A 24608-nucleotide genomic window follows, 5' to 3' on the forward strand; every position below is an offset into this window, starting at 1 on the left:
GCCCAACCCGTCCGTGGGTGTCTGAATACGCACGTTCCTGCTGCGTGTCTGAGAAGTCAGGGGGATATCGGACACGTGATGGCAGTATTATGCACGTTTATCTTGCGTGTTGACTTCCCATAGGGTCAGAGCTTCCTGAGAAGCTCGCTTCCGGAACAATCCATAACCCGAGCTGATCCGTCAGTGGTCGCCGGATGTTGTTCCCAGCTCCTGGAACAACAAGAGGGAGCAGGAAACTCCATCCCCTCGAGCTAGAAAGGGCCCGTCCTGAAGATAAAGCCTCTGGCCTGAGGGAGCCTCAGGCTAAATCATGTTTAGTCCGAGGATCGTCCTGCTAAACAGCCCGTGGGAAAGCCAGGGCATACAATATGATATTAATATAAATTTAATAAAAATAATTAATAAATTCTATAAATAAAACTAAGCAAACGTGCATATTACACATTACTTGTATCTAGTATATATATATATATTGTGATGCAAAATTACTAAAATGATTTCTCTTTAAAGTGTTCTCATAAATTGTCACATATGTGTTCCAACGGTTTTTTTTTTTTATTTGAACTTCTAATTATTTATACTTCATTATTACATAAATTTATTTCATTTGCCAGTGGAAAATTAATATATGAACTTCATTTAAAAAATTTAAATTTATACTTCATTGTTGAAATTGCCTCTTTTTTGGATAGCATTTTATATTTATTTGTTTTTAATAATCATTCAATTGGACTTGTAGGTCCATGTTGCTCATCCAAATTTGACCCTTCGAGTGATAAGAAAAATTTGAAGATTGAATTATATATCCAAATAAATAAGACCTAGATATTATTGGCTAAAGATGCTAAATTTTACTTTAAATGCATATTCGAAAACTCAAGAACAAGAGCATCAAAATATACAAACAAAAAAAACACGTAAAAACTTTAGGAATTTTTTCATAAATATGTATTTTTTTATGTTATTTTTACATTTTTACGATTACGAACTTTTTTTTTTCAATTATACTAACTCAATTTTTTAAAAATACTATTTTCAAAGTTTTTTATTTACAAAAATACGATGTCCAAAACAACTTAAAATCAATGATACATCAACTCATTAGTAACTGCAAATCAACTCAACATGAACACATTGCATCAATCCAAAATCAATGAGACATCAACGCCACAACAAGTGGAGATCAATTTGATATCAACACATTGCATCAACCCAAAATATTTTAAAATACATAAAAAAAATCTCGAAAAATTTATCCATACATTTTAAAATTTATAAAAAATAAATTAAAAATATATACCAAAACAACTTAACATAACCCTTAAATCAACTAAAAAATAACTAAAAATCAACTAGACATTTATCCACTATAATACGGTTCGAAAAATAACTACAAATCACCTAGACATCAACCCCTCAACAATACATTGTTGAAAAAACAACTTAAAAGCAACTAGACATCAACTCCACAATAATACAGTGTTGTTAAAATAACTGCAAATCAACTAGACGTCAATACATTGTATCAACCCAACATAAACTAAAAAATAACAACAATATATATATTGCTTGAAACAATATTGAAAAACTTATCATTGCACTATAAATTATGTCAACAATAAACTAAAAATATACCTCAAAATAACTAAATTTACACAAAAAGTAACTGAAAAAAATTAACAAAGACAAAGATTTTTTAAAATGTATATATGTTATCTGTATTTTCACCAAGTGACACGTGACATGTATTTAAAAGTAATTAAGTCTTCACGAAAGCCAATTAAGTCCCCTGGAGCTTTGCTTGGAGCTCCACAGAAGGAAAGTCTTGCCTCCAATCACAGTTCACCACCACCAGAGTAGTATGTCCTCGTGGAAAAGCTACTTCCCCAGGACCATGTTCCAGGATGTTGCTCCAAATCACTAACAAGATCATCTCTTCTATTCATGTCCTCCAGGTCTGGGAGAATCATCCTCTGGACCTGGAGTAGAGTTGTCAGGTGTCAAGCATAGTAACCCCGGACCACAAGTGGCCATCTGACACTCACTGTTGCATAAATCACAGTGTCGATTCTGTACAGGCGACAAACAGGATGTCTCACGACACCACCTGACATAGGAAAATGTGCAACTACCCTCCTGACACTGTCAGGAGCATGTTACCCCATAAAGTAGTGGGTTGAAACCTCGCAATTGGGCCCACTGAGATACGGAGGGGCCCACAAACATTATAAATGAAGAAATTTACCATTTATTGTATATTTAATTCCTCATTAAGAGAAGATAATTATAATTATCCCTCATTAGGGAACTAATTTCTCTCAGTCATCTATAAATAGGGCTAGGACACACTTTGTAAAAGATTTTTTTATTTATTTCTGGTTTTCAAAGCATTGCCAAAACGCTACCTGAAAATCTCCATAGAAGCTTCACATTTGCAAGCTTCAAACCCCCTAAATACAAGTGACTTATGAACTAGGGTTAATTAATAACTTAAACCACGTAAAATTCCGTGTCTCCGTCTCTATTTTTCTTTAAGCTTCATTTAATTCGTTGTTAGCAAAAAAACTAGTCAACAATATATATACCTGAAATAGACTAAAAATATGCCCAACATATATAAAACAATATACTCAATTAATTTTACTAATATGAATAGTCTTATGTGTGAAAAAAGTCATCAAATAAGACGAATATACTAATTCCTAAACATAATGTATATTTATAAAAAATATATATAAAAATGTATATATGATATTTTATTAATTTGAAGCAATAACATGTTAGCAAATATATACCAAAAATTAAGTAAATTAATAATAATTATTATACTAAAAAAATTATTTTACCAAGCATTTACTAAAATAATACCAAAAAGAAAGAAAGAAAGTTTCAATATAAAAAAAATGTTTAGATTAAACATATCCACATATCCTTTGCGGACAAAAGAATCAGTAGTAATGAAGTTAGCTCCTATATAATATATACAGTATATCATACATATATATTATATAATATTCCTATTAATATTAAATTACTCTAATCAATATTTTTGTTTTACTTTTTCTGACATTTTCTCTCACCAATCAAGATTTAAGGGTTTTGACAAAGTCTCTCCCATACACTTCTACTTCTCTTTGAAGAAATGGTAACCGGCCTTAATTGATTATGAAGACAAATAATGATAAAAAAAAATTGTAGTGCAGCGGATGTTGATGCAGCTCCTCGATCGGGGAACATCGTACACCGTAACATTGAAATTAAGAAACACAAACCGTATAAATGTTAAAATTCCACATGACTTATATATGTTTTTTTTTTTTTGGTTTAATACGGTGGTTAGTGTAAAAATCTCAAAACTTTATACAAAAAGAATTACACTCATATCTCTATTATATTGTATTTTCATCGTTCCTCTTATATTGTAAATACATTAGTATTGTTCTAGAAATCTAAATATACCGTGAACAAAATAATTTTTTTATATTAATATAATTATTAAATATCCAATCTTATTATTATAACATTTTAATATAATTATTAAATATTTAATCTTCTATTATATATGATTATAAGAAACGACTACTATGCATCTACTTTTTTGACAACACCAGTACAGTCAGTTTGTATTTTCTATACCTCGATAATTATTTTTTCAATTTTTTTTGTATGACAATGTATATTGTATTCATTTAAGACACCTTGCAAATTTTCAAGAAATTCCGAATAATTTACATTGCCGAAAACAAGATTCAAACAGTTAACTTTTACACGCATATAAAAAAAATAAGTACACGTGAAACAAGCTGTTTGAACCTTATTTTCGGTACCATAATTTATTCGGAATTTCTTGAAAATTTGTAAGATGTTCTAAATAGCTACAATGTACACTGTCATATAAAAAAAATTGAGATTATATCTTTCTACCTGTCGAAAATAGAAAAATGATGCACCAGTGTTGTAAAAAAAAAGTTGATGCATCGTAGTCGCTCATATGATTATAATAATGATATTTTTTAAAGTTTAAATTTATATTAATATACTTACTAAATATTTATTCTACCATATTTATTTTTTAATTGATAATATTTGATTAAACTTAAAAATAGTAGTAAAAAAAAGTTAAATTCACATTTTTTTTATATAGAGGAAATATAATCTAATAATTACACAACTTCCAAATATACCCCAGTATTTTATTTTATTTTCTCAGTCAATTATTGAATCAATATCATTCCAAAGCCAATCCATTAGAAAACAAACCTCTAGCAACAAACGAAAAATACGATAGAATTCATTTCTTCTCTTTCTCTCTCTATTTATTTATATTTTTTTTGTGAAATAAGTGATTTTAAACCCATCATTCTTAAGTTTTATGTCAATTTTCCTTGTTGAGGGGAAATAGAAAGAAAAAAAAAACAATAATTGAAAATAGTCATTTATGTCCACTCACCAGAACAAATTCCATTTTGAAAAGAAAAAATATTCCCAAGGGGTCACTGTGATTAGAGATTCTACCAATTGTACATATATATATATATGAATATTTTTCGATAATGATTATTTAATAACCCTTTTATTTCATAAGATTTAAAAAAAACATTAATTTAATTACTAGTGCAAAATACACAAAATGTCAGTATCCTTAGGTCGTGAAAATAATTAAGATCAAAACCCCTGCATGCAAAAGAGTTCAATGCTTCAATAAAGAGAGAACAATTAAGTAGCGTCAAAGAACTATTCACACTTGGGAAACCTTATTGCATTACTGCTTAGTATCCACATGAGAGAATAGAAAGCACAATCTATAGCACCAACAGAACAGAACCAATTGAAATGAAATGCCTTATTAAACTATTTCACTTCTCCTTGCTCAAAAAAAATAAAATATTTCACTTCTCCATTCCCTATTTATTACCATGAATAGGCTTAAAAAAAAAGAAAAATATATATATATCCTTCCCTACTTTCTACACAGTACATCTGAGTCATATGCCCACTATGCAACTAAAGAACGAAAAGAAACCAAACATTAAACGCAGAAAAACATTGAAAAAGGAAGAGACATCTGTATGGTGAAAGCAATTTTGGGTCAACTCTGTTGAGAGTTACTTCCTAATTATCTGATCGACTTTGTGATTTAAATTGGGAGTTACCCGCCGGATGACTTTTTTTGCGAAACTAATTAGAAATCCCTGACGAAGATGGAACTGGATCATGATTGCATTGGATTGTTTGTTCGGGGGAGGATGGTGTTAGCTAGCTCTTCATTCAGTTTAACTGGAAGCGGCGGCATCTGCTTCATTACCTCTGGAAAGTCTTTAAATCTGTAAAGTGGTATAAGGCAAAATCGGGATTTAAGTTTATACATGTCATTTAGAAAACAAGCAAAGTTATTACAAACAGAAAGAAGCAGTAGAAAAGCTCAGCATGAATCAAGAAATAAGCCTCCAAAAACACTTGGTAAGCTCACATTCTTCCAAACACATGCAATGATCCATGAAAATTTAAATTGCTGAAAGAATAGGTACAAGAAAGTGACAAACTAAAAAAGACTATTGCTTTTTGCCCTCAACTGCATGATGGCCAAAATACGAACAAGATGCAAAGCAGTGAAACACATATAAACAGAGCATGAACAAATGTTTGTAAAGCAAAATAGAACCTAACAAGAAATTGTGAATGGTTCACAACGTACTCATTTAGAATCTTGAAGATGTTGTCCCGACTTTGACAGAAAAGATTGATGTTATCTTGTATCTGAAAAAAAAAAAGAGAAAGAAAAAAGATAACATAAGCTAAAGACAAAGAAAGGCAATTAAATTTCATAAGCAATGCATGATTGTTAATGTAATTAATTCACCCGCTATAAAGATAATCAAGAACCCTAAAAATGAGACTTGGGATATTTATCACCATTATATGGAACCAGAACTTTTATATTCAGTTTTTGGATGCTTAGTAGCTACAGTTAAGTTAAATCAATTTATATGTAAATTTTTTACCTGAAAATTAGCAATATTTGCAGATATTTGATTCAACACCTGGGAGGTTTGCTCTAGAATCTCTCCAGTGGCACCACCAATGGCTGCAGAGAGAGAGAGAGAGTAAGCATATCATTGCAAAACAATTTTAAGACTCATAATTTAAAATGCTTATAAACATTGCCCAGAATCATATCTGCAAATCTATTTATAACTGGATGATGTCTTTCTATAAATACTATGGATGCGTTTGGTAAAAATTTTATTTTTTGTTTTTCTAAACATAAAAAATAGAAATACCTTTTTTATTTTTGTTATTTGTTTTTCAAAAATAAAATTATGTTCAGTAACTGTTTTTATTTTCTGTTTTAAAAATTAAAAAAAAAACAAAAAACTTGTTTGGTAACTCATGTTTTTTGTTTTTAAAAGTAAAAAACAAGAAAAAAAGAAACCAGAATTGTTTTAATAAAAATGAAAAGTGAAAATTTTCTGTTTTCAAAGTTTGATCAATTTTAATTAAAATTTTTTAAATTAAAAATAAAATCACAGTTACCGAACACATTTTGTAACTTTGTTACCAGATTTTTAATCATTTAAACATAAAACTGTTTAATAAATGGTTACCGAACAGGCCATATATAAATATTAAAAACATGACTCAAGCCCGTGGAAAAAACACAAGCACAAAGACTCGGGATATTATGATTTGCATGAGCTAGTTGAAGATTGACAACACCTTCCATCCATATGAAAGCGTGTACTTAAGGTGAAACATATTTCGATCATATGTTAGAACATTCCATATCAAGTGCAACTAATCCTCCAATTATTCGTCAAAATATTATGACAGAGGAATCGATGTATAAAGTATATGATGTTACTTGTAATTTAGCCCCGTGAAAGAGTCCCTGATTAACTTCCTGCTAATTGCTAAAGAAATATTAATCAATCAAATTAGATGGGGCAGTCAACAAGTTATGCTGCTGAATATAGTTAGATGTGTGATAGGTTGAAGGAAAAATGGGTTTGAAAGCTGAAAAATTCAAAGATGCTCACTTGTAAATCACTTATGAAACATTGGATGACAAATGGTAGTCCCCAGAACTTTCAACAGCACAACTTTATTATAAAATCTTACAGTACTTTAAAGGTACATGTTCTCCGCCAGATGCAGGCTATAGGGAAGCTGAATATTCGGGAGGTGTTGCAAATGTAAGAGGCCATTCAGCAGTTTTTCTCCCGCTAGGTGTGTTTTATGCAAAAGTAATGAGACAACAAAATTATCAATAAATTCAGTACCCATTCTCAGTTCAAGATGGGCAAAGATTTTAAAAGTTTTCAATGTTTGCTGGAATCTTTCAAGGCAGTGCATCCATCCAATTCAAAATGACCTATGTGATGGCAGAAGTACAAGGGGAAAAAGCTGCATGTTTTCCTGTTTTGGGAGATTTTATTGTAATTGTGTGGGGCTTAAGGTGATTTTTTAATTACTTTTTCTGTGATGAATGTTTATTTTTTGTTGTTGTTTTCCTGGTAGTTTGGTTTCTGGGTGAGCGTTATGATTTTAATCTTTTTTGTGTGTAATTTTATTCCTGATGAATGTATTTGTTTCTTTCAAAAAACTGAACAGATAAGAATGGGGGAGAGGTGCTCTGTTGTATCAGAATGAAAACGAGATTACCTTTGAATGGGATGCCATCATCATTGTCCACAGGAATCATTGGCGGTGCGTAAGGAGGAACATTGGATCGAGCTGTGTAATGTGATGACTTTGCTGATGGATCGGCAACTCTTTCCTAACAAACAGTGCAATTTGTTCCATGAGAATTACCAAGTTCTTGGATAATGTAAATAAAAATAAACGTAGAATTTAATAAAATGTAGAACATGTTCATATAAACTTAATAAAGAATGATAGAAAACAAGACAACATAAAAGTCATGTATTTTAAATTAAAGCAATAACAAAGAAAACATTACAATACTTAAGCTGGAGACAGTAAAGCAAATGAAAGAGATTTAAATAAAATGAACTAAATCAATCAGATGCCCTGATGTCAATCCAAACACTTAAAACAAAATAGTGCTTCAAAGTGATTACTTGAATCTACATACGGTATACACATGCACCAACATGCGCACAAAGTAAAATATGTAAGTACTAAGTGATGAAAGAGATTACAAAGTTCAAACCAAATCAATCAAGATTGAATACCACAAAACAATTTGAACATTTAAAATGAAACAACATAAACACTGCATGCTGCAAATAAATAACTTGAATGTACCGACAGTTTACATACAAACAAGCATGCAGACACAGACACAGACACACATAGAATGAATCAACTCTAAAAGAGAGAGAGAGAGAGAGAGAGAGAGAACAAACTCCAATTCTAGATGCATAACAGGATCATTCTTTATATGACAAATTTCACAAGTAAAACACTATCTAGTAACTATTCTTTATGATATTTCTGACTCAGCTAATAATGTCAACATATTCTTGTTCTATTTGACAAGTTTTACTATCTAGTAACAAATGTTTAAAGATATTTCTAACTCTGCAGAAGTTCCTTGAATCCGAACATTTTTTCAGTTAATTTCCGTTTTGGCTCCCAAATTATAACCATTGTATCAGTCAATTAGTCTGACTTATGCAATTGTTGTAGCAATGGCTATATATGTATGTAATAATTGCTATTTATTTTTTTACAGAAGTCAATCATATGCTTATTTTAACAAAGCATATAGGTCATGATCACCAGCCCACCCCCACAAAAAAAAATCATTGTATACTACTTATTTGTATTATTTTACTTGACATATATTGAGATATTGCGTTCCAATATATGAAGTAATTAACAGGAGATGATAAAATGATCACAATATAATTTTTAAATGAGAATATGCTTTGCACGTCATTGATTTTCCTAATAGAACACAAACAATTTGTGATACATGGACTATCATTGCAACAATTGAATAACTCAGGTAGTCTACTATATATATTTAATATTTGGGGGCCATAGTGATACAACCGATATAACTCGGAGGCTAATACTAAAAATAAACCTACTTAATAGCATTTCAATTGAGAGAAAATCTCACTAACACTTCATAAATATCATTGATAGTTCCTTATCTACATATGACAATATTTATAAAAATGTTCAGCTACGTGTTCCATTGTGATTAACATATGCAAGTACGTGCACATAAAGATTAAAAAAGATTCCATATTATTTGCATGAGATACGTGAAATATTCCAATGGTGCTTCACATTTTTGGAATTTTATAAAAAGTTGACAATTATCCTCTCCAGCGAGGTGGACACAGTTCCAAGAATATTACCAACTTATCTAAGCTCAAGTAAATGTAGGCACATTTAACAGTCCAGAAAATAGAAGTGCAACAACCAAAGATGCAAGAACAATTAACAAATATATATTTTCACTAGAAAACAAATATGTGACAGAAGGTATGACAATACAACAGAATTAGCTCTACCTTTTTATCTTTGTTTTTCCTTGACAAGTTATGTTCTTCTTTCCTCCGCTTGCTGTTTTCCTTTTTCTGTAAAAAAAAAAAAAAATCTATCATAACTTGTACTACAGTTTGTGAGCCAAATAGTAAATACGGTAAAACTTAACAGTATAAGTATGTTAAGAAAACAAATACATGATCTAGGTTCTAAATCTAGCCTGATAATTATAAATAAATAGATAACAAAACTATTAATGTTTAATTGCCACGACCACACTTTTCACATATTTTCAGCAATAGAACTTCTGGCATTATGCAAAACAACTAGAACAAAACTAAGCAAGAGTCGAAAAACAAGAACATACATTCATCCATCTGACTCGTAATGCCACATCTCGAACAGTCTTGTTTTGTAGCAGCATGGCAATCTTAGCATACCGAATTATAGTTGATTCTGAGGCATATCTGGAAGTAGCATCATTATATTACATATGAACGAATTTATTGCACACGAAAAATTGGAACCAAAAAAGTACAGATTTAACATCTACAAAGTCAGAAAATAACTAGAAGTTGTCATATATAGACAACCATGTGTACAACTAGTTCTAAATCTAAGTTTTCATTATAAACTATGGACATTCATAATCATTCTCAAGGTATTGAATATTGATATCTTATCATGTATCTAAAGGCATAAATCTCTTTAGGGTCTGGCAGAATCCCAGAAACAATAGCTATATTTGACAAAACAGGGACATCAAAGGAGAGAAAGAAAGAGCGAAATTGTTAAAAAAAAGTGTGGGGTAGCCTATTCAAAATTCGAACAGAAAAAATGGTACCTGCCTAACCTAATGTCCATGAATATGTTAAAAATACAAGATTCAGTGTATGACCATTCTCCAACTTGAAAATTAAAATAGCTAACTTGCACTTTTAAGGCTGAGAAACTCTAAACATTACCAAAAAGAAACTAACTAATAATGGGTACATCAAGCACTTTTTTTTCCTCTCAACATCTATAGTTCTGCAAGGCTACAAGAAATGTTTGGTAAAAAATACATACAATACCAAATAGTTTAAAAAGGTACTAATATACATGTATTTTTTTGGGGGGGTATGCTCACTTAGACAAAATTAAGCAGTCTTTCATAATCATACCTATTCATTTGTATGCTCAATTATTGTTCATGGTTTTGATTCTTCTCGTGCATCATGCCTAACAAACATTTGCTCAAATTGATGAGGAGTTAATATTATATTTTCTTTCCATAATGTGAAGTACAATCAAAGCATAAGATATCTCTTCCACTCCCACAAAATGAGACATGAAATTGTGATATTTGTCAAATTTTCTATTTAAGACAAATGAGTACAAAAAAATTTAGGTCAACAAGAAAGCACCTCGGTAACAATTGTATTAAAACTTACAATTTCCATCGAGAAGTAATACTGAAAACATTTCAAATCAATTAGATATCAAGAGATAATCACATATTTTCCACAGTCCACAATTCATACACCCTACTACTCTTTCAGCAAAAAGTTTTTTCAAGTAGAAAGGCACCTCGGTAACTAGATGTACTAAGAACCAACAAATTGTAACTGGAAAGAATACTGAACACATTTTAAACCAATAAACAACATAAGACAGCTCATATACTTACCACCCATCTAAGACAAAAGATGCAAATGATGTACAAAATTCATGCAGCAAAAAACAAGTCTTCAAGAAGGTAACTGCCGGTCTTACATAACAGAATTAACGAAAGAGCAACACAATGATGCTGAATCATACACTTGCAATGTCTTACATCTACCTGTAACGTATTGTGAATATCATATGTTGTTAATTTCTTAATACTCCATATGATAACTAATTTCGAGAAAAAGATATGATACCGGATTAAAAAAATATTATCCCCATTATGTAGTAGACATGGAACGATGGAAGTCCTAACAAGTCTAAATTAAATTGAACAAAAAAGAGAAGCACATACACATATTATCAATACATGTAATTGATGCAAACAAATGATAAGCAATAGAAAAACACTCATAGTCCAACGATTTACTTCTAGGTGACATATTTCAGACAGGAGAAGTTGTATTTGACTATCTATCATCACTATTCACTACAAGATCAGAATATCAGCTCCCTAGCAACAAAATAATAGAAAGTTCTATACGACAGAGAGACTCAACCTTCACCGTAGAATCAATGACACATACCAAACGCAACATAAAAAATGAAGGAAAACACAAAGCTACATTTCAAATATAAAATGATATTTCACATGTAGTGTGTTTGTCTAACTATCGATGTTTCAATCATTACAGTATATACAATACTTAAATGATTTTAAAGTATGCAACCCAAATCAAGAAAATAAACAACATCCACTAGGTTTTTGAAAAATACACATAATAGCCACACCCACATGATATCCACCAAGTCAATATAGCAGATATAACAGAAACATAATAATTTAAATTTGTCAGGACACACATTCTTTTAAATTTGACACTAAAAATACAAATTGGACATTATTTGGTATTTGTTTTCTTAAAAGACGCCTAAGTAAATGGAATTAAAACTATACTGGATCATAGGTTTAATCGAGATAAAAAAAAGAACATTGCTATTCAAAGTCCCACTCGAAGCCATAAAATAAAAAGAAAACAAAGTATCAAAATCATAGACCACAAATTCCCAAGTACAAAGCACTAACTCCAAATTTGAAGAAATATCTTGCTCAACTGTAAATAGAAACTTTATTACCGTCAAAACCAAAAGCCCATATTCTAATACTCCGAGTTAGCACAAAATCCAGCTATTCCTACTTAACACAAAAATTCGATAATAGAGAAACCAAAAATAATTCATCTAAAACCTAATTAGAATGTTCAAGAACCAAAACAAGAAGAGATTTCAAACAATTGAACAAAATCCCATATCGAGATAATACTCACTTGGCAAGGCCTTCTTCAATAACAGTCTGCTCCTCTTGGCTCCAATCCATGGCTATACCCGGGTTGTGCTTCATAGCCATACCGGCGCCGGAACTATCAGGGGCCGACACCGGTGCAGAATTCCCATTCACGGGGTTCCCTCCGTTGAACGACGACGAAGCATGGTTCGGTTCTTGATGGTTCCCAGAAGGGTTTGCCATTAACAATACACTCTTAACTCCACAAACTTCAAAATTCAACACCAATTATGCAATCTAAGCAAAACCCACTTCTCAGAATCCCGGAATTCGCCGTAGCTTCCCGCCAATTAAAAGAAAAAGAAAAACCAGATAGATAACTATTGAAAAAAAAAAACCAAAAATTGGATGAGAGAGAAAGGTTTATATACAAAATATGATAAAAATATACATATATTTAATTATTTATTTATATATTTATATGAGACTGAAGGGAGCTCTCCGCGAGAGCGAGAGGGAGGTATGAGATACCGAAAAGAGAGAGAGAGACAGATATAGGAGAAGAGAAAGAGAGAAGCGTACGGAAAATCAAAGACAGATAGAGAGAGAGGGGTTTTGACGTCTGAAGGATTGTTTAGAATCTAAGCTTAAAATATTCTCTCTTTTTTCAAAATCAAAATAACTTTTTTTTCCTTTTTAACTTTTTTTTTCTCCAAAACCTTTTTTTCTTTTTCGTTCGCCTTTTTTTTATCAACTTGTCAATAGCACTGATTCACTGGGTCATGACTCATTGTAATGGAATTTTATTGGGCACACGGATTACACTCCTATACATTTTCATTTGGGCAAAAAGCTCTTTTTTTTAAGAAAAAAATTCATAGCTTTCCTTTTAAAAATTAAAAACAAAAAACAAAAAACAAAAGCAAAACAATCAGAATCAGAATCAGAATCAGAATCTTTTCTCTTGCGTCTTAAAAGTATAATTAATGCTATTATTGTCAAGTCATTGTTGATTCAGTTTCATTTTGCGAGCATAGAGGTTAAATTAGGAGTTTTTCATTTTTTTAAATAAAAAAAAACTCTAATAATTATATAAGTAATTTTGATTAAAAACAGAAAAATAAAATATAATATAATTATATGTTACAAAGTTGTGTTGGTTTATTATTTTTTGGAAGAGAGATTTACCAAAACAGGAAAAAGAGAGTGTTGCTGACTTTGCTTAAATTGAGCACGACTTTTTTAGGCTAGATCATCACACCATGCCAATTGCCCGTTTCTATATATACCAACAAAATTATTCCAAATTTAGATTGCCACAAACTTCACGATGTGACACCTCCTTCTTTAAAATATTCAACTACAACTTTTAGCATAGGGCCATAGGCTGAGCATCTCTCTTTAATCCTATTTTAATTTATATTTATATAGATTACTCTATTGAGATGGATATGATTGATTATATTGACAATTAAAAAAAAAATGCACCCAATGAACCAAATAGTAAAATTCAATAGCAAATGTCTATATTTGTAAATTATGACTAGATATAGATATAAACTCCCCCAGCCACACCAAAATCCAAGGTGGTCACCACCTCGCCATCATTGACATCCCCTCTTGACCAGGGTACAACCAAGCACATAGTGGAAGTTGGCGGTGAACCCCTAGCCGAGAAAGAAGAGGGAAAAAGGAATGAGGACCCCTAGCCCAAGAGAGAAAATGATGACGGTGCTATAATAGTAGCCACCCGCTTGATAAATCTTACATATCTAGTTTAACATTTTTTTTATATTATTTATCTTTATTATTAATTTTTATATATCATTCTTTATATGGTTGGTATATGTTCTTTCATACATTGTATATGCATCTCATATATTTAGAAAAAGGTTTTTTAGTAATTTTACTAAAATTTATGAATAGGAGCGTTTTTTACACCAAATAAATTTATATGTATACTCAAATAAAATACACCCTATTCTATACATTAAAAAAATATTTATTTATTATTACACCTCATATATTTTATGTATTAGGTGTTGAATTATACATCTTTTTTACAAAAATTAAATTAAATTAAATTTTGAACGTCATTTATCAAAAGTGAGAGTTAAAGTTTTTTTTAAAAAAACAAATTTGAATTTTTCTTACTAAAATAAATAATTAAATAAAAGATATAAAAATTTATTATAATCTCAAATAATTTATTAAAAGTAATTAAAAAATTGAAAAAAAAATGTATTTTATATATTTTTCAACGAGAAAATTTATTATTTTGTTGTTCTAATGATGAATATAGTTTTAAAAGATTAGAAAGACTCCATTTAAAAGGGAAAAGAAAATAGGATTTAATTTTGTTAGAATTTAGATGTACTTACAAAGCATATAATTTTATAAATAATATATTTTAGTCACTTTACTTTAAGATAGTTTTAAAAATGGGTGCTTTTATATTATGTAAAATTATTTATTGGCATATTTGACAATATTGACAAAATTAATTAAATGAGAATTTTCGAAATGGGTAGTTTCCTGTTTTGTTGTAATGTGTCTTTTTATAATCAGATTATTATATATATGTTAATAAAATAAATATATAATTTCCTATAAAAGAATATATTTTCTTGAATTAGAAATTATTGGTATTTTTTTTTTTTTGATCTGATTTATTTGTCCATAAATTGTATACAGCTTGCAGAGATAATATATATATTGTTTCCTTATTTATTTAGGGAATCTGGGTTTAAAAAAACTGTCCAGGATCAATGAATTTGTTTGAACGGATTGCCAGTTTGTTTGAACAGATTCTGACTTTCCTGTTTTGGAAGATTTTCCATTTATTGGCTGATTGGTTTCTGATTTGTTTTTCACGACCTAAAGGGATTCTAAAAAGTATATAATCATCCTTAGGTCGTTGGTTTTTGATCATCTCTCTTTGTGTATTATTTTCCAAATGTTTTCAAGTTTTAGAGAGACTTTTTATTATGTGAACAACTTGAGTCTAGCAAGTTCTTAGTAGTTTATTACAGTGTACTTCTGTATTATTTTCTTTGTGTTAATTGTGCAGGTTGAACACACTTGGACATTGTTCATCAAGCTTCGGGAGGAGTCTTGTTCGTGAGTCACTTTCGGGAGGAAAAGTGCAAGTGTTATGATTTGAAGGGAGTTCAAGATTTTAGCACTTCAGAAATTTTATTAGGAGTTTAGATTACAATAGTTGCGACAAATTCAAGAGGGAGTCTTTATTTGTATAAGCCAATTTGGTTTTGTAATCGTTTAGATATTCTTCTAATAAATTTCATTCTCTGGGCATGGCCCTGTGGACTAGTATCATTCTGCAAAGATTGCTGATACCACGTATAATTTCGTGTGTTCTTTACCTTATGTTTGTTTGATAAACTGTTTAAACATATCTGGTTTCTGTTCAAACAGTCTCTATGTCCGTTTAAACATTTCCGTAACAGTTCAACAATTAATTATTTAATTTGAATAATTAAGTTGGTCATCATAAAAAAACAGAATTTCAATTGGTATCAGAGCGGTTCACTAAACTCTTAGTGAGATCTTGTGGTTATTTTCCGTTTGATTTGTTTTGTGTGAAATGTCTTTCTTTGCAGAAGGTAGTTCAGTGTCTCGACCTCCATTGCTTAATGACTCAAACTATCCATATTGGAAAATTAGGATGAGAGCTTTCATAAAAGCTCAAGATGAGAAAGCATGGAGAGCAATTTTGTCTGGATGGTCACCTCCTACTGAAAAAGGTGAAGATGGAAGCACAATTGTAAATCTGAACTTATTTGGGATACAGAAGAAGAAAAATTATCCAGTAATAATAATAAAGCTCTTCACGCCATATTTAATGGTGTTGGAGAAAGTTTTATAAAACTTGTTTACACATGTGTCTCGGCTAAAGATGTTTGGAAAATTCTTCAAACTCAGTTTGAAGGAACTGTAGATGTTAAAAGGTCTAGATTTATTATGTTACAAACTAGGTTTGATGACCTTAGGATGTCTGATTTTGAAACACTATCTGAATTTTATGAGAGATTATCTTATATTTCTAATGAGTATTTTGCACATGGTGAGAAACTTGATGATTTTGTTCTTGTTAGAAAAATCGTTCGAGTTCTTCCTGACAGGTTCAATGTTAAGCTCACTGCTATGGAAGAGGCAAAAAACTTCAGTACTATGAAGGTAGAAGAATTGATGGGGTCACTTCGTACCTTTGAGTTAAATCAAAAGATTCGTCAAAAAGATAAGCCAAGTACTTCCAAAGAGAAAGAGAAAACCATAGCTTTCAAGAGCACTGAAAAAGAAGTGTCAGATGATGAAGATGGTGATAATGAAATGGCAATGCTTGCAAAGAATTTTTGAAAATATATGAATAAGATAGGAAACAAGAAATTCAATGGCAAGATGACAAAAGGTAATCCTTCTTCTCTTAAACCTTTTCAAACTAATAAAAAGGGTATTCAGTGCAGGGAATGTGAGGGATTTGGTCACATCCAGTCTGAATGTGCAAACACCTTGAAAAAGAACAAAAAATATATGATTACTACTTGGAGTGATAATGACTCTGAAAGTAGTGAAGATGAGGAAGGTAATGTCGCTCTCACTTCTATTTTGCCTGTTTCTAAATCTGAAAATGAAAAAATTGTTTGCTTAAATAATGTTTCAAAAGATGAAGAGAATACTGATAGTGATGAATTTGAATTAAATGATGAGTTTTTGAGTGAATCTTACAAAAAGATGTATGGTTCATGGGTGAAAGTGTGTTATGAGAATCGGTCATTGGTAAGCAAAAATAAAGATTTGTCCTTTGAAATCAAACAACTTATTGACTTAAATGAAAATTTTGAAAAGAAATAATTTCAAAAAATGTTGAAATTAATAAGTTGTCTAAAGATTTGGATACTCTTGAGAAAAATGTTAGAATGCTTAACTCCGGTTCTACTGTTTTTGAGAAAATTCAGAATGCAGGTCAAAGAAGTCATGTGGGACTTGGTGCTTCAAGTTCTCAAAAATCAAATAAAACTGTCTTTATCTCAGCTGGGATGCTATCGTCTGATGTTCCTGTGTCATCTTCACTACAATTTGTTGCATCCAGTTCTCGGATTGTTCCAACAGAATGGACACAGTCAACAGGAAAATCCAATGGAAAATTGGAAAAATTCATTCTAGTCTGTCATTTTTGTGGTAGGAAGGGTCATATTTGTCCTAAGTGTTTTACTCTTATGAATTTTGCCAAAAATGAATATTTTGAAAAATTCAATTATTTTGATAATTTCAAAAGAGTAAAAAAGGAAAATGTTCAATCAAAGAAAATATGGATAAAAAAGAATAATTGTTTTGCTGGTTTTACTAGTGAATATGATAGATCTGCTTCTTCATATTTTTGGTATTTTAACAGTAGTTGTTCAAGACATATGACAGGTGACAAGTCTATTCTTACAGACATAAAACCTATGCATTGTGGGTCTGTTACTTTTGGCAATGGAATTGAGGGTAATGTTCTTGGAATGGGTACTCTTAACTTTGAAGGGTTGCCTAGAATCAAAATAATGTTACTTGTGGAAGGACTTAAAGCTAATCTTCTAAGAATAAGTCAAATTTGTGATCAAGGTTATACTATTAACTTTGATAAAGAGAATTGTTTTGTTTTAAACAATAATGGTGAGAATATTCTTGAAGGTTATAGATCTAATGACAATTGCTACACTTTTCTGCCATCTATTATGTGTCAATCTGTTGTGAGTAATAACACTGATGTATGGCATGCTAAGCTTGGTCACATAAATTTCAAAACTTTGAAAAAATTGTCACATGCAGGGAGTGTTCGTGGTTTACCTAAGCTAGGTAAAGAATCTGATGGTAAGTGCAAGAGTTGTCAACTTTGTAAGCAATTAAAAATTACACATAACAGTGTTTCTGACATAAACACTTCAAAAGTTTTAGAATTGCTTCACATGGATCTTATGGGTCCAATTCAAATTGAGAGTTTAAATGGGAAAATATATATTTTTGTTTGTGTGGATGATTTTTCTAGATATACTTGGGTGGATTTCTTGAAAGAAAAATCTGACACTTTTGATGCCTTTAAAACTCTTTGCTTGAAATTAAAAGTTGAAAAAGATTGCAACATTGGAAAAATTGTTCGTATAAGAAGTGATCATGGTAAAGAATTTGAGAATTCTGTCTATGATGATTTTTGTAAGTCTGCAGGTATCTTTCATGAGTTTTCAGCTCCCAAAACTCCTCAACAGAATGAAGTTGTAGAAAGGAAAAACCGCACTCTTCAAGAAATGGCTAAAGTGATGCTAAATAGAAAAAAATTGACCAAACGGTTATGGGCAGAAGCAATTAACACTGCTTGCTATATCATAAAATGAGTTTTTCTCCATCCAGGTACATCTAAAACATCTTATGAAATTTGGAAAGGTAAGAAACCAACTGTGGCTTACTTTCATGTTTTTGGATGTGTTTGTTACATTTTGAGAGATAGAGAAAATCTTGGTAAATTTGATGCTAAGAGTGATGAAGGTGTTTTTATTGGATACTCCACTAACAGTAGGGCTTATCGTGTGTATAACATGAGAACCCAAACTATAATGGAGTCGGCTAACGTTGTTGTTGATGATGCCAGGGATTTTTCTGAGTTTTCTACTGAGGAAGAAATTGAAAGGTTTATTGATGAACCTACTGAAAAACATGAAGAAGCTTGTGTCAGTGATACTACTGTTGCAACGTCTGGTCCATCTGTTCCAACAGATCGCGAATCCGATGAAACTGATTCTGGACAGACAGAAAAGAAATTTCCAGATATTATTTTGGATGAAGTCCAAAAGGAGCCATCAACCAGAGTTAAGTTAAATCATCCAGCAGATATAATACTAGGAAATCCAAAAGACAGTATGGAAACACGAAGAAGGTTTAGTAATGTTGTTCAATTTGTTTGTTTCTTATCTCTAATTGAGCCTAAAAATGTGAAAGAAGCGTTAACTGATGAAAAGTGGATTAAAGATATGCAGGAGGAATTAGAACAATTTTTTAGAAACAAAGTGTGGTTCCTTGTGCCAAGACCGTTGCATACCAATATTATTGGCACAAAATGGATTTTCAAGAATAAATCTGATGAATTTGGTACAATTGTGCGAAATAAAGCAAGATTAGTGGCACAAGGGTACACATAAGTGGAAGGAATAGACTTTGATGAAACATTTGCACCTGTTGCAAGACTTGAATCAATTAGAATATTATTGTCTATTGCTTGCTTGATTGGTTTCAGGTTGTTCCAAATGGATGTCAAATCCGCATTTCTCAATGGGATCTTGAATGAAGAGGTATATGTTGAACAACCCAAAGGGTTTAAAGATCCCCTTGCACCTGATCATGTTTACAAGTTGGAGAAAGCTCTTTATGGTTTGAAGCAAGCCCCTCGGGCTTGGTATGAGAGTCTCACTCAATTTCTTGTTTCTCATGGATACAAAATGGGTGGAGTAGATAAAACTTTGTTTATCAAACATATTAAATCTAACATAATTATTGCTCAGATTTATATTGATGATATTGTGTTTGGATCTACTTCTGACAATGAGGTGCATGTATTTGTGAAACAAATGAAAGAGGAATTTGAAATGAGCATGGTGGGAGAATTGACTTATTTCTTAGGTTTGCAAGTCAAGCAGTTAGATGAAGGCACATTTGTTTCTCAAAGCAAATATGCTAAGAACTTGGTCAAAAAGTTTGGACTTGAAAGTTCAAAGATTTCCAAAACACCAATGGGAACGATTGTGAAGCTATCCAAAGATGAAAATGGTGTCAAAGTTGATCCTACACTGTATAGGAGCATGATTGGTAGTCTTCTTTATCTCACTGCTAGTCGACCTAATTTAAGTTATAGTGTTGGTGTGTGTGCCAAGTACCAAGGAAATCCCATGGAGTCTCATGTTGTAGCTGTCAAAAGAATCATTTGATATGTTCATGGGACTGGTGATTATGGTATTTGGTATTCAAAAGAAACTAACCCTAATCTAGTGTGTTTTAGTGATGCTGATTGGGCAGGTAACACTAATGACAGAAAAAGCACTAGTGGAGGATGTTTCTTCTTGGGAAATAATCTAGTCTCTTGGCACAGCAAGAAACAAAATTCTATTTCTCTCTCAACAGCTGAGGCCGAATACATTGCAGCAGGAAGTTGTTATGCACAACTTTTGTGGATGAAGAAAATGATGATGGATTATGGGTTTGATCTTGACATTTTAACTATTTTTTGTGATAATACAAGTGCAATTAATATTTCAAAAAATCCTGTGCAACATTCCCGTACTAAACATATTGATATTCGTCATCATTTCATAAGAGAATTAGTTGAAAATAAAGTTCTTGTCTTGGAATATATTGAAACACATAAAAAAATTGCTGATATTTTCACTAAAGCTCTTGATTCGGTTCGCTTTGATTTCCTCCGAAAATTGTTGGGGGTTTGTTCTCTTTAAATTTCCTTGTTATTGTGTTGTCCTCTTGATCTAATGTGTGTTATTTAAGGTTAAGAAAATTGTCAATCAATTTGAAAATTTTGTTGTGTGTCAAGCTGGATAATCTGACTTGTGTTTATGAGCCTTTGGTTGTATATTCTTGAGAGAAATTTAATCAATTCCTCCTAGGCATATTCGAGTAAATCAATCAATGTTTAATGTTTGAGCTTCCTTTTGTGTAGCATTGTTTCAAGCTCCTGTGAAAGAATAGAGCTACCTACATCAGTGTGTGAAAGCCATCTTTTGAGTAAGTTGGAACTTTGTAATTTAGAATTATGAAGAGGATACGCTACCATAGAAAAGGGCTACCACTGGTGTAGTGTGACAGCGTCTTCATGGGTTACAATTATTTATAATTTCGAAAAAGACTTAATTGTCATTGGGCAATGTTCCTTTGCATATACTGTCACACACTTATGCTTGAAACTATGCAAGAAAAATTGTACACAGTTTATAAAAAAAAATGTGTGTAAGACTCATACATGTTGATTGATTCACTTAAGAATATGTGCTTGTGACTGAATTGTGCTTTATTTCTCTCGAATATTCTTTCTAATTTTTTATTTACACAAGTGTTCTTATCCATGGTATACACTAACACTTATTTTCAGTTGCTTGATTTTATTTTTATCAGGATGACTCACATTGATCAATGCAGAAATTTTTGGTTGAGTTATATTTTTGTACTTTTTTTTATATATAAAATAAAATAAAAATTTGTTTGACAAAGAAATTCATGGTGGACCGAATCTTTGTGGTAATTATGTGAAATTATGCATTTATTTTGTGTGATTTAATATATTCTTTATTTCCAAGGTTTTTGTTTTTGTCTTCTTTCTCAATTTGGAATACCATGATTTGTATCTTTATTGTCTTGTACCTTGTTTAGAATTTTTTTTAAAAAGAAAAAAAAAGGGGAAAAGGTCAATAGGAAGATCGTGTGGGGTTATTTTTCTAGTTACCTTTTTTGTATTGGCATTTTATATCTATTCTTCTTCCTTTTATAAAATAAAATAATAAAAAAAAGGGTAAGTTTTTTTATGTAGATCGTGTGTCTTAATGTTTGTTTCCTTTTTATTTTTTTTTAAATTAAAACAATTTTTTTAGAAAAAAAAAGGAAATCTCTTATTGCCGTGGGTGTCCAAATTGGGTAAGTTTTGTCCTTAAAAAGCTTGCTATTACTCTTTTTCTTCTCACCCACGATCTCTCTAAGTCACCTCTTCTTCTTCTAATTTTTTTTCTCACATTTTTCTGTAAGTGTTTGCTGTTTTACAGAGAAGAAAATGGTAAAAACTCGTGGAGCTTCCTTTAAGAAAATCCCTGCTTCTCAATCCCGAAAGGTGCCATCTCCATCGCCTCCTCCATCTGTGTCAACGGCGCCTCCATCTGTTTCAGCACCTGCCACATCTGTTGGGAAAACTTGCAAATCCAAGGCGCGCAAGAAGGTGTTCTCCCTCTCTCATGAACACCCCATGGTGTTCCCAGATATCACAGCTGACATTGCTGATGTTGCACCACCATCTGAAGTGGTGGTGCCCTCTCGAGCCAAGAACCCATCTCCTCTTCCGATTGATTCGTCTCTGACGGCTAGGGCAAAATCAAAATATGTTTCATCTTCTTCCAAAGCTGCTGCTGCTGGGTTACTCAAACTGCCCTTGAAGCTGAGCCATTCCAAGAAAAAATCTGTGGCTCCCAAAAGGAAATTGGGGTTGGACATGTCTTCTTCCCCCTTGACTGCTGCCAAGAAAAGATTGAAGGCTCATCCCCTTTCTCTGTCTTCCTCCGAATCTGACCCTGAGGAAGAAAAGTCTGAATCTAAAGCAACCCGTGATACCACCGTATCTGATGAAACAGTTCCTGACAATGCAGAATCAGAGGCTGAGTCTGATGAGCCAGAAAAAGAAGACATTGTCCCCTCTGAACAAGAAGCCGAATCTGACTCAAAGCCAGTTGGATCTCCTTTGTCATCCAAGGCTAAAGGGAAGAGACCTATTTCTGATTCTACACTTTCTCCAAAATGTTCAGGTGTAAATTTCAAACCTTATTATTCAACTTTTTGTTATAATGATAATGCTCGTGATATGGTTCTCTATGCTCAAAGGAAATTTATCATTGAGAGAAATTATGTCTTGAGTGATCATCAGCCTTATGGTGTGCTAACAATGCTTCAAGATCGAAAATGGACAGGTTCTTTGGTTAAATTTACTGGTTTTGTGGATAGAATAGTCAAGGAATTCTATGCCAATCTTACTAATGAAATTATTGAACCTAAATCTCCTCTGTATTATATAGTGTTTGTTAGGGGCCATTGGTTCTCTTTTTCCCCTCAAGACATTGCCCATGCTTTGCATCTACCTCTTGATGTCGAGGATGATGATGATCTTGCCACTCTTGACAAGGATACAGTTATCACTGAATTAGTAGGGCAAAAAATGGTATGGCCATCTAATACAGTCATCTCGGTCTCTAATCTCACCTACACTTATGTTGTCCTCCATAAGTTTGCCACAACGAATAGGAAACCAACTTCTCACACCGCAACTATCTCATTTGACATGGCCTGGTTTTTGTACAAGGTGGGGACCAGTATTGGTATAAACTTGGCTATGGTCATCCATGATCAAATCATTGGGTTTCGAAAAGGTAATAGGAAAAACTTGAATCTTCCTTTTCCTCAAGTTATTTATAAAGTGTTGAGTATGCAGAAAAAAGATCTCCAAAGTGATCAAGAAGACTTGATGGCTCCCACTACTGCTGCTTCCTACAAGGCCTCTGCTCCTCCTACTGAAGCCACTGATGCTCCATCAACCAAGAAAGTCAAGCCCCAATCTCTGAAGTTTGCCTCAGATGACATTCCTCATGCATCCTCCTCTGTTGCCACAGATTCAGGACTTGTTGCTACAGAAATAGCTGCTGTTCAAGCCTCTGTTGATTCTTTGGCTGCTCGAGTAATGTCAATTGAAGGACTGCACGTTCTGTGTGGGATGTTGTTCAAACTCTGACCAAGGATCCAGTCTTTTAGTTTCTTATTTTTTTTTTCTGTCTATTGTCTTAAGACCATTGATACTCTCTTTTGTTTTTGTTTTATTGTTCTTTGGCTTCTTTGAAAGACACAAAGGGGGAGAGTGTAGATACTTCTCGAAACCCGCTTTGTTTGTTGTTTTTGTTTAACTCTGGACCTTCTTATTTTGAGGGGGAGTTAAGTCTAGTTTCTTTAAATGTTTGTTATAAGTTACTGCATATTTGCAGGGGGAGTTCTTTCTCTTTACTTGCCACTAACATTTGTGTTGCAGGTTTTTTTAATTAATTTTGCCTATCAAATTGCCAAAGGGGAAGATTGTAAAATCCTTTATTGGCATATTTGACAATATTGATAAAATTAATTAAAGGAGAATTTTCAAAATGGGTAGTTTCTTGTTTTGTTGTAATGTATCTTTCTATAATCAGATTATTATATATATGTTAATAAAATAAATATATGATTTCCTATAAGAGAATATCTTTTCTTGAATTGGAAATTATTTGTATTTATTTTATTTTTTGATATGATTTATTTGTCCAGAAATCGTGTACAGCTTGCAGAGATAATATATATATTGTTTCCTTATTTATTTAGGAAAACTGGGTTTAAAAAAACTGTCCAGGATCAATGAATCTGTTTGAACGGATTGCTA

General features: G+C 31.9%; 2 protein-coding genes across 2 annotated transcripts; one reads left to right on the plus strand and one right to left on the minus strand.

Moving 5' to 3' along the window:
- Positions 1-4675: 4675 nt before the first annotated feature.
- LOC133818831 (uncharacterized) lies at positions 4676-13032 on the minus strand. Its single transcript, XM_062251916.1, has 7 exons — positions 12441-13032; positions 9833-9932; positions 9492-9557; positions 7663-7777; positions 6003-6085; positions 5696-5757; positions 4676-5324 (listed from the first exon to the last, which is right to left on the minus strand). The coding sequence occupies exons 1-7, from the start codon at positions 12638-12640 to the stop codon at positions 5213-5215; spliced, it is 738 nt and encodes a 245-aa protein (XP_062107900.1). The 5' UTR covers positions 12641-13032; the 3' UTR covers positions 4676-5212.
- Positions 13033-22217: 9185 nt separating this feature from the next.
- Positions 22218-23936, plus strand: LOC133815040 (uncharacterized). Its single transcript, XM_062247929.1, has one exon. It carries the CDS (start codon positions 22218-22220, stop codon positions 23934-23936), a length of 1719 nt encoding a protein of 572 aa, XP_062103913.1.
- The last annotated feature ends 672 nt before the right edge of the window (positions 23937-24608 follow it).

The sequence above is a fragment of the Humulus lupulus genome, chromosome 2 (assembly GCF_963169125.1).
Source record: "Humulus lupulus chromosome 2, drHumLupu1.1, whole genome shotgun sequence".
NCBI lineage: Eukaryota > Viridiplantae > Streptophyta > Magnoliopsida > Rosales > Cannabaceae > Humulus > Humulus lupulus.

Bases quoted from the DNA above. Each gene is read 5' to 3' on its own strand.
- LOC133815040 (XM_062247929.1), top strand. From the start codon at position 22,218: ATGGTAAAAACTCGTGGAGCTTCCTTTAAGAAAATCCCTGCTTCTCAA.
- LOC133818831 (XM_062251916.1), bottom strand. From the start codon at position 12,640: ATGGCAAACCCTTCTGGGAACCATCAAGAACCGAACCATGCTTCGTCG. The intron at 7,778-9,491 runs GTAGAGCTAATT...ACTGTTTGTTAG, and splicing joins GGAAAAACAAAGATAAAAAG to GAAAGAGTTGCCGATCCATC. The intron at 5,325-5,695 runs GTACGTTGTGAA...ACCACTTTACAG, and splicing joins ATCTTCAAGATTCTAAATGA to ATTTAAAGACTTTCCAGAGG.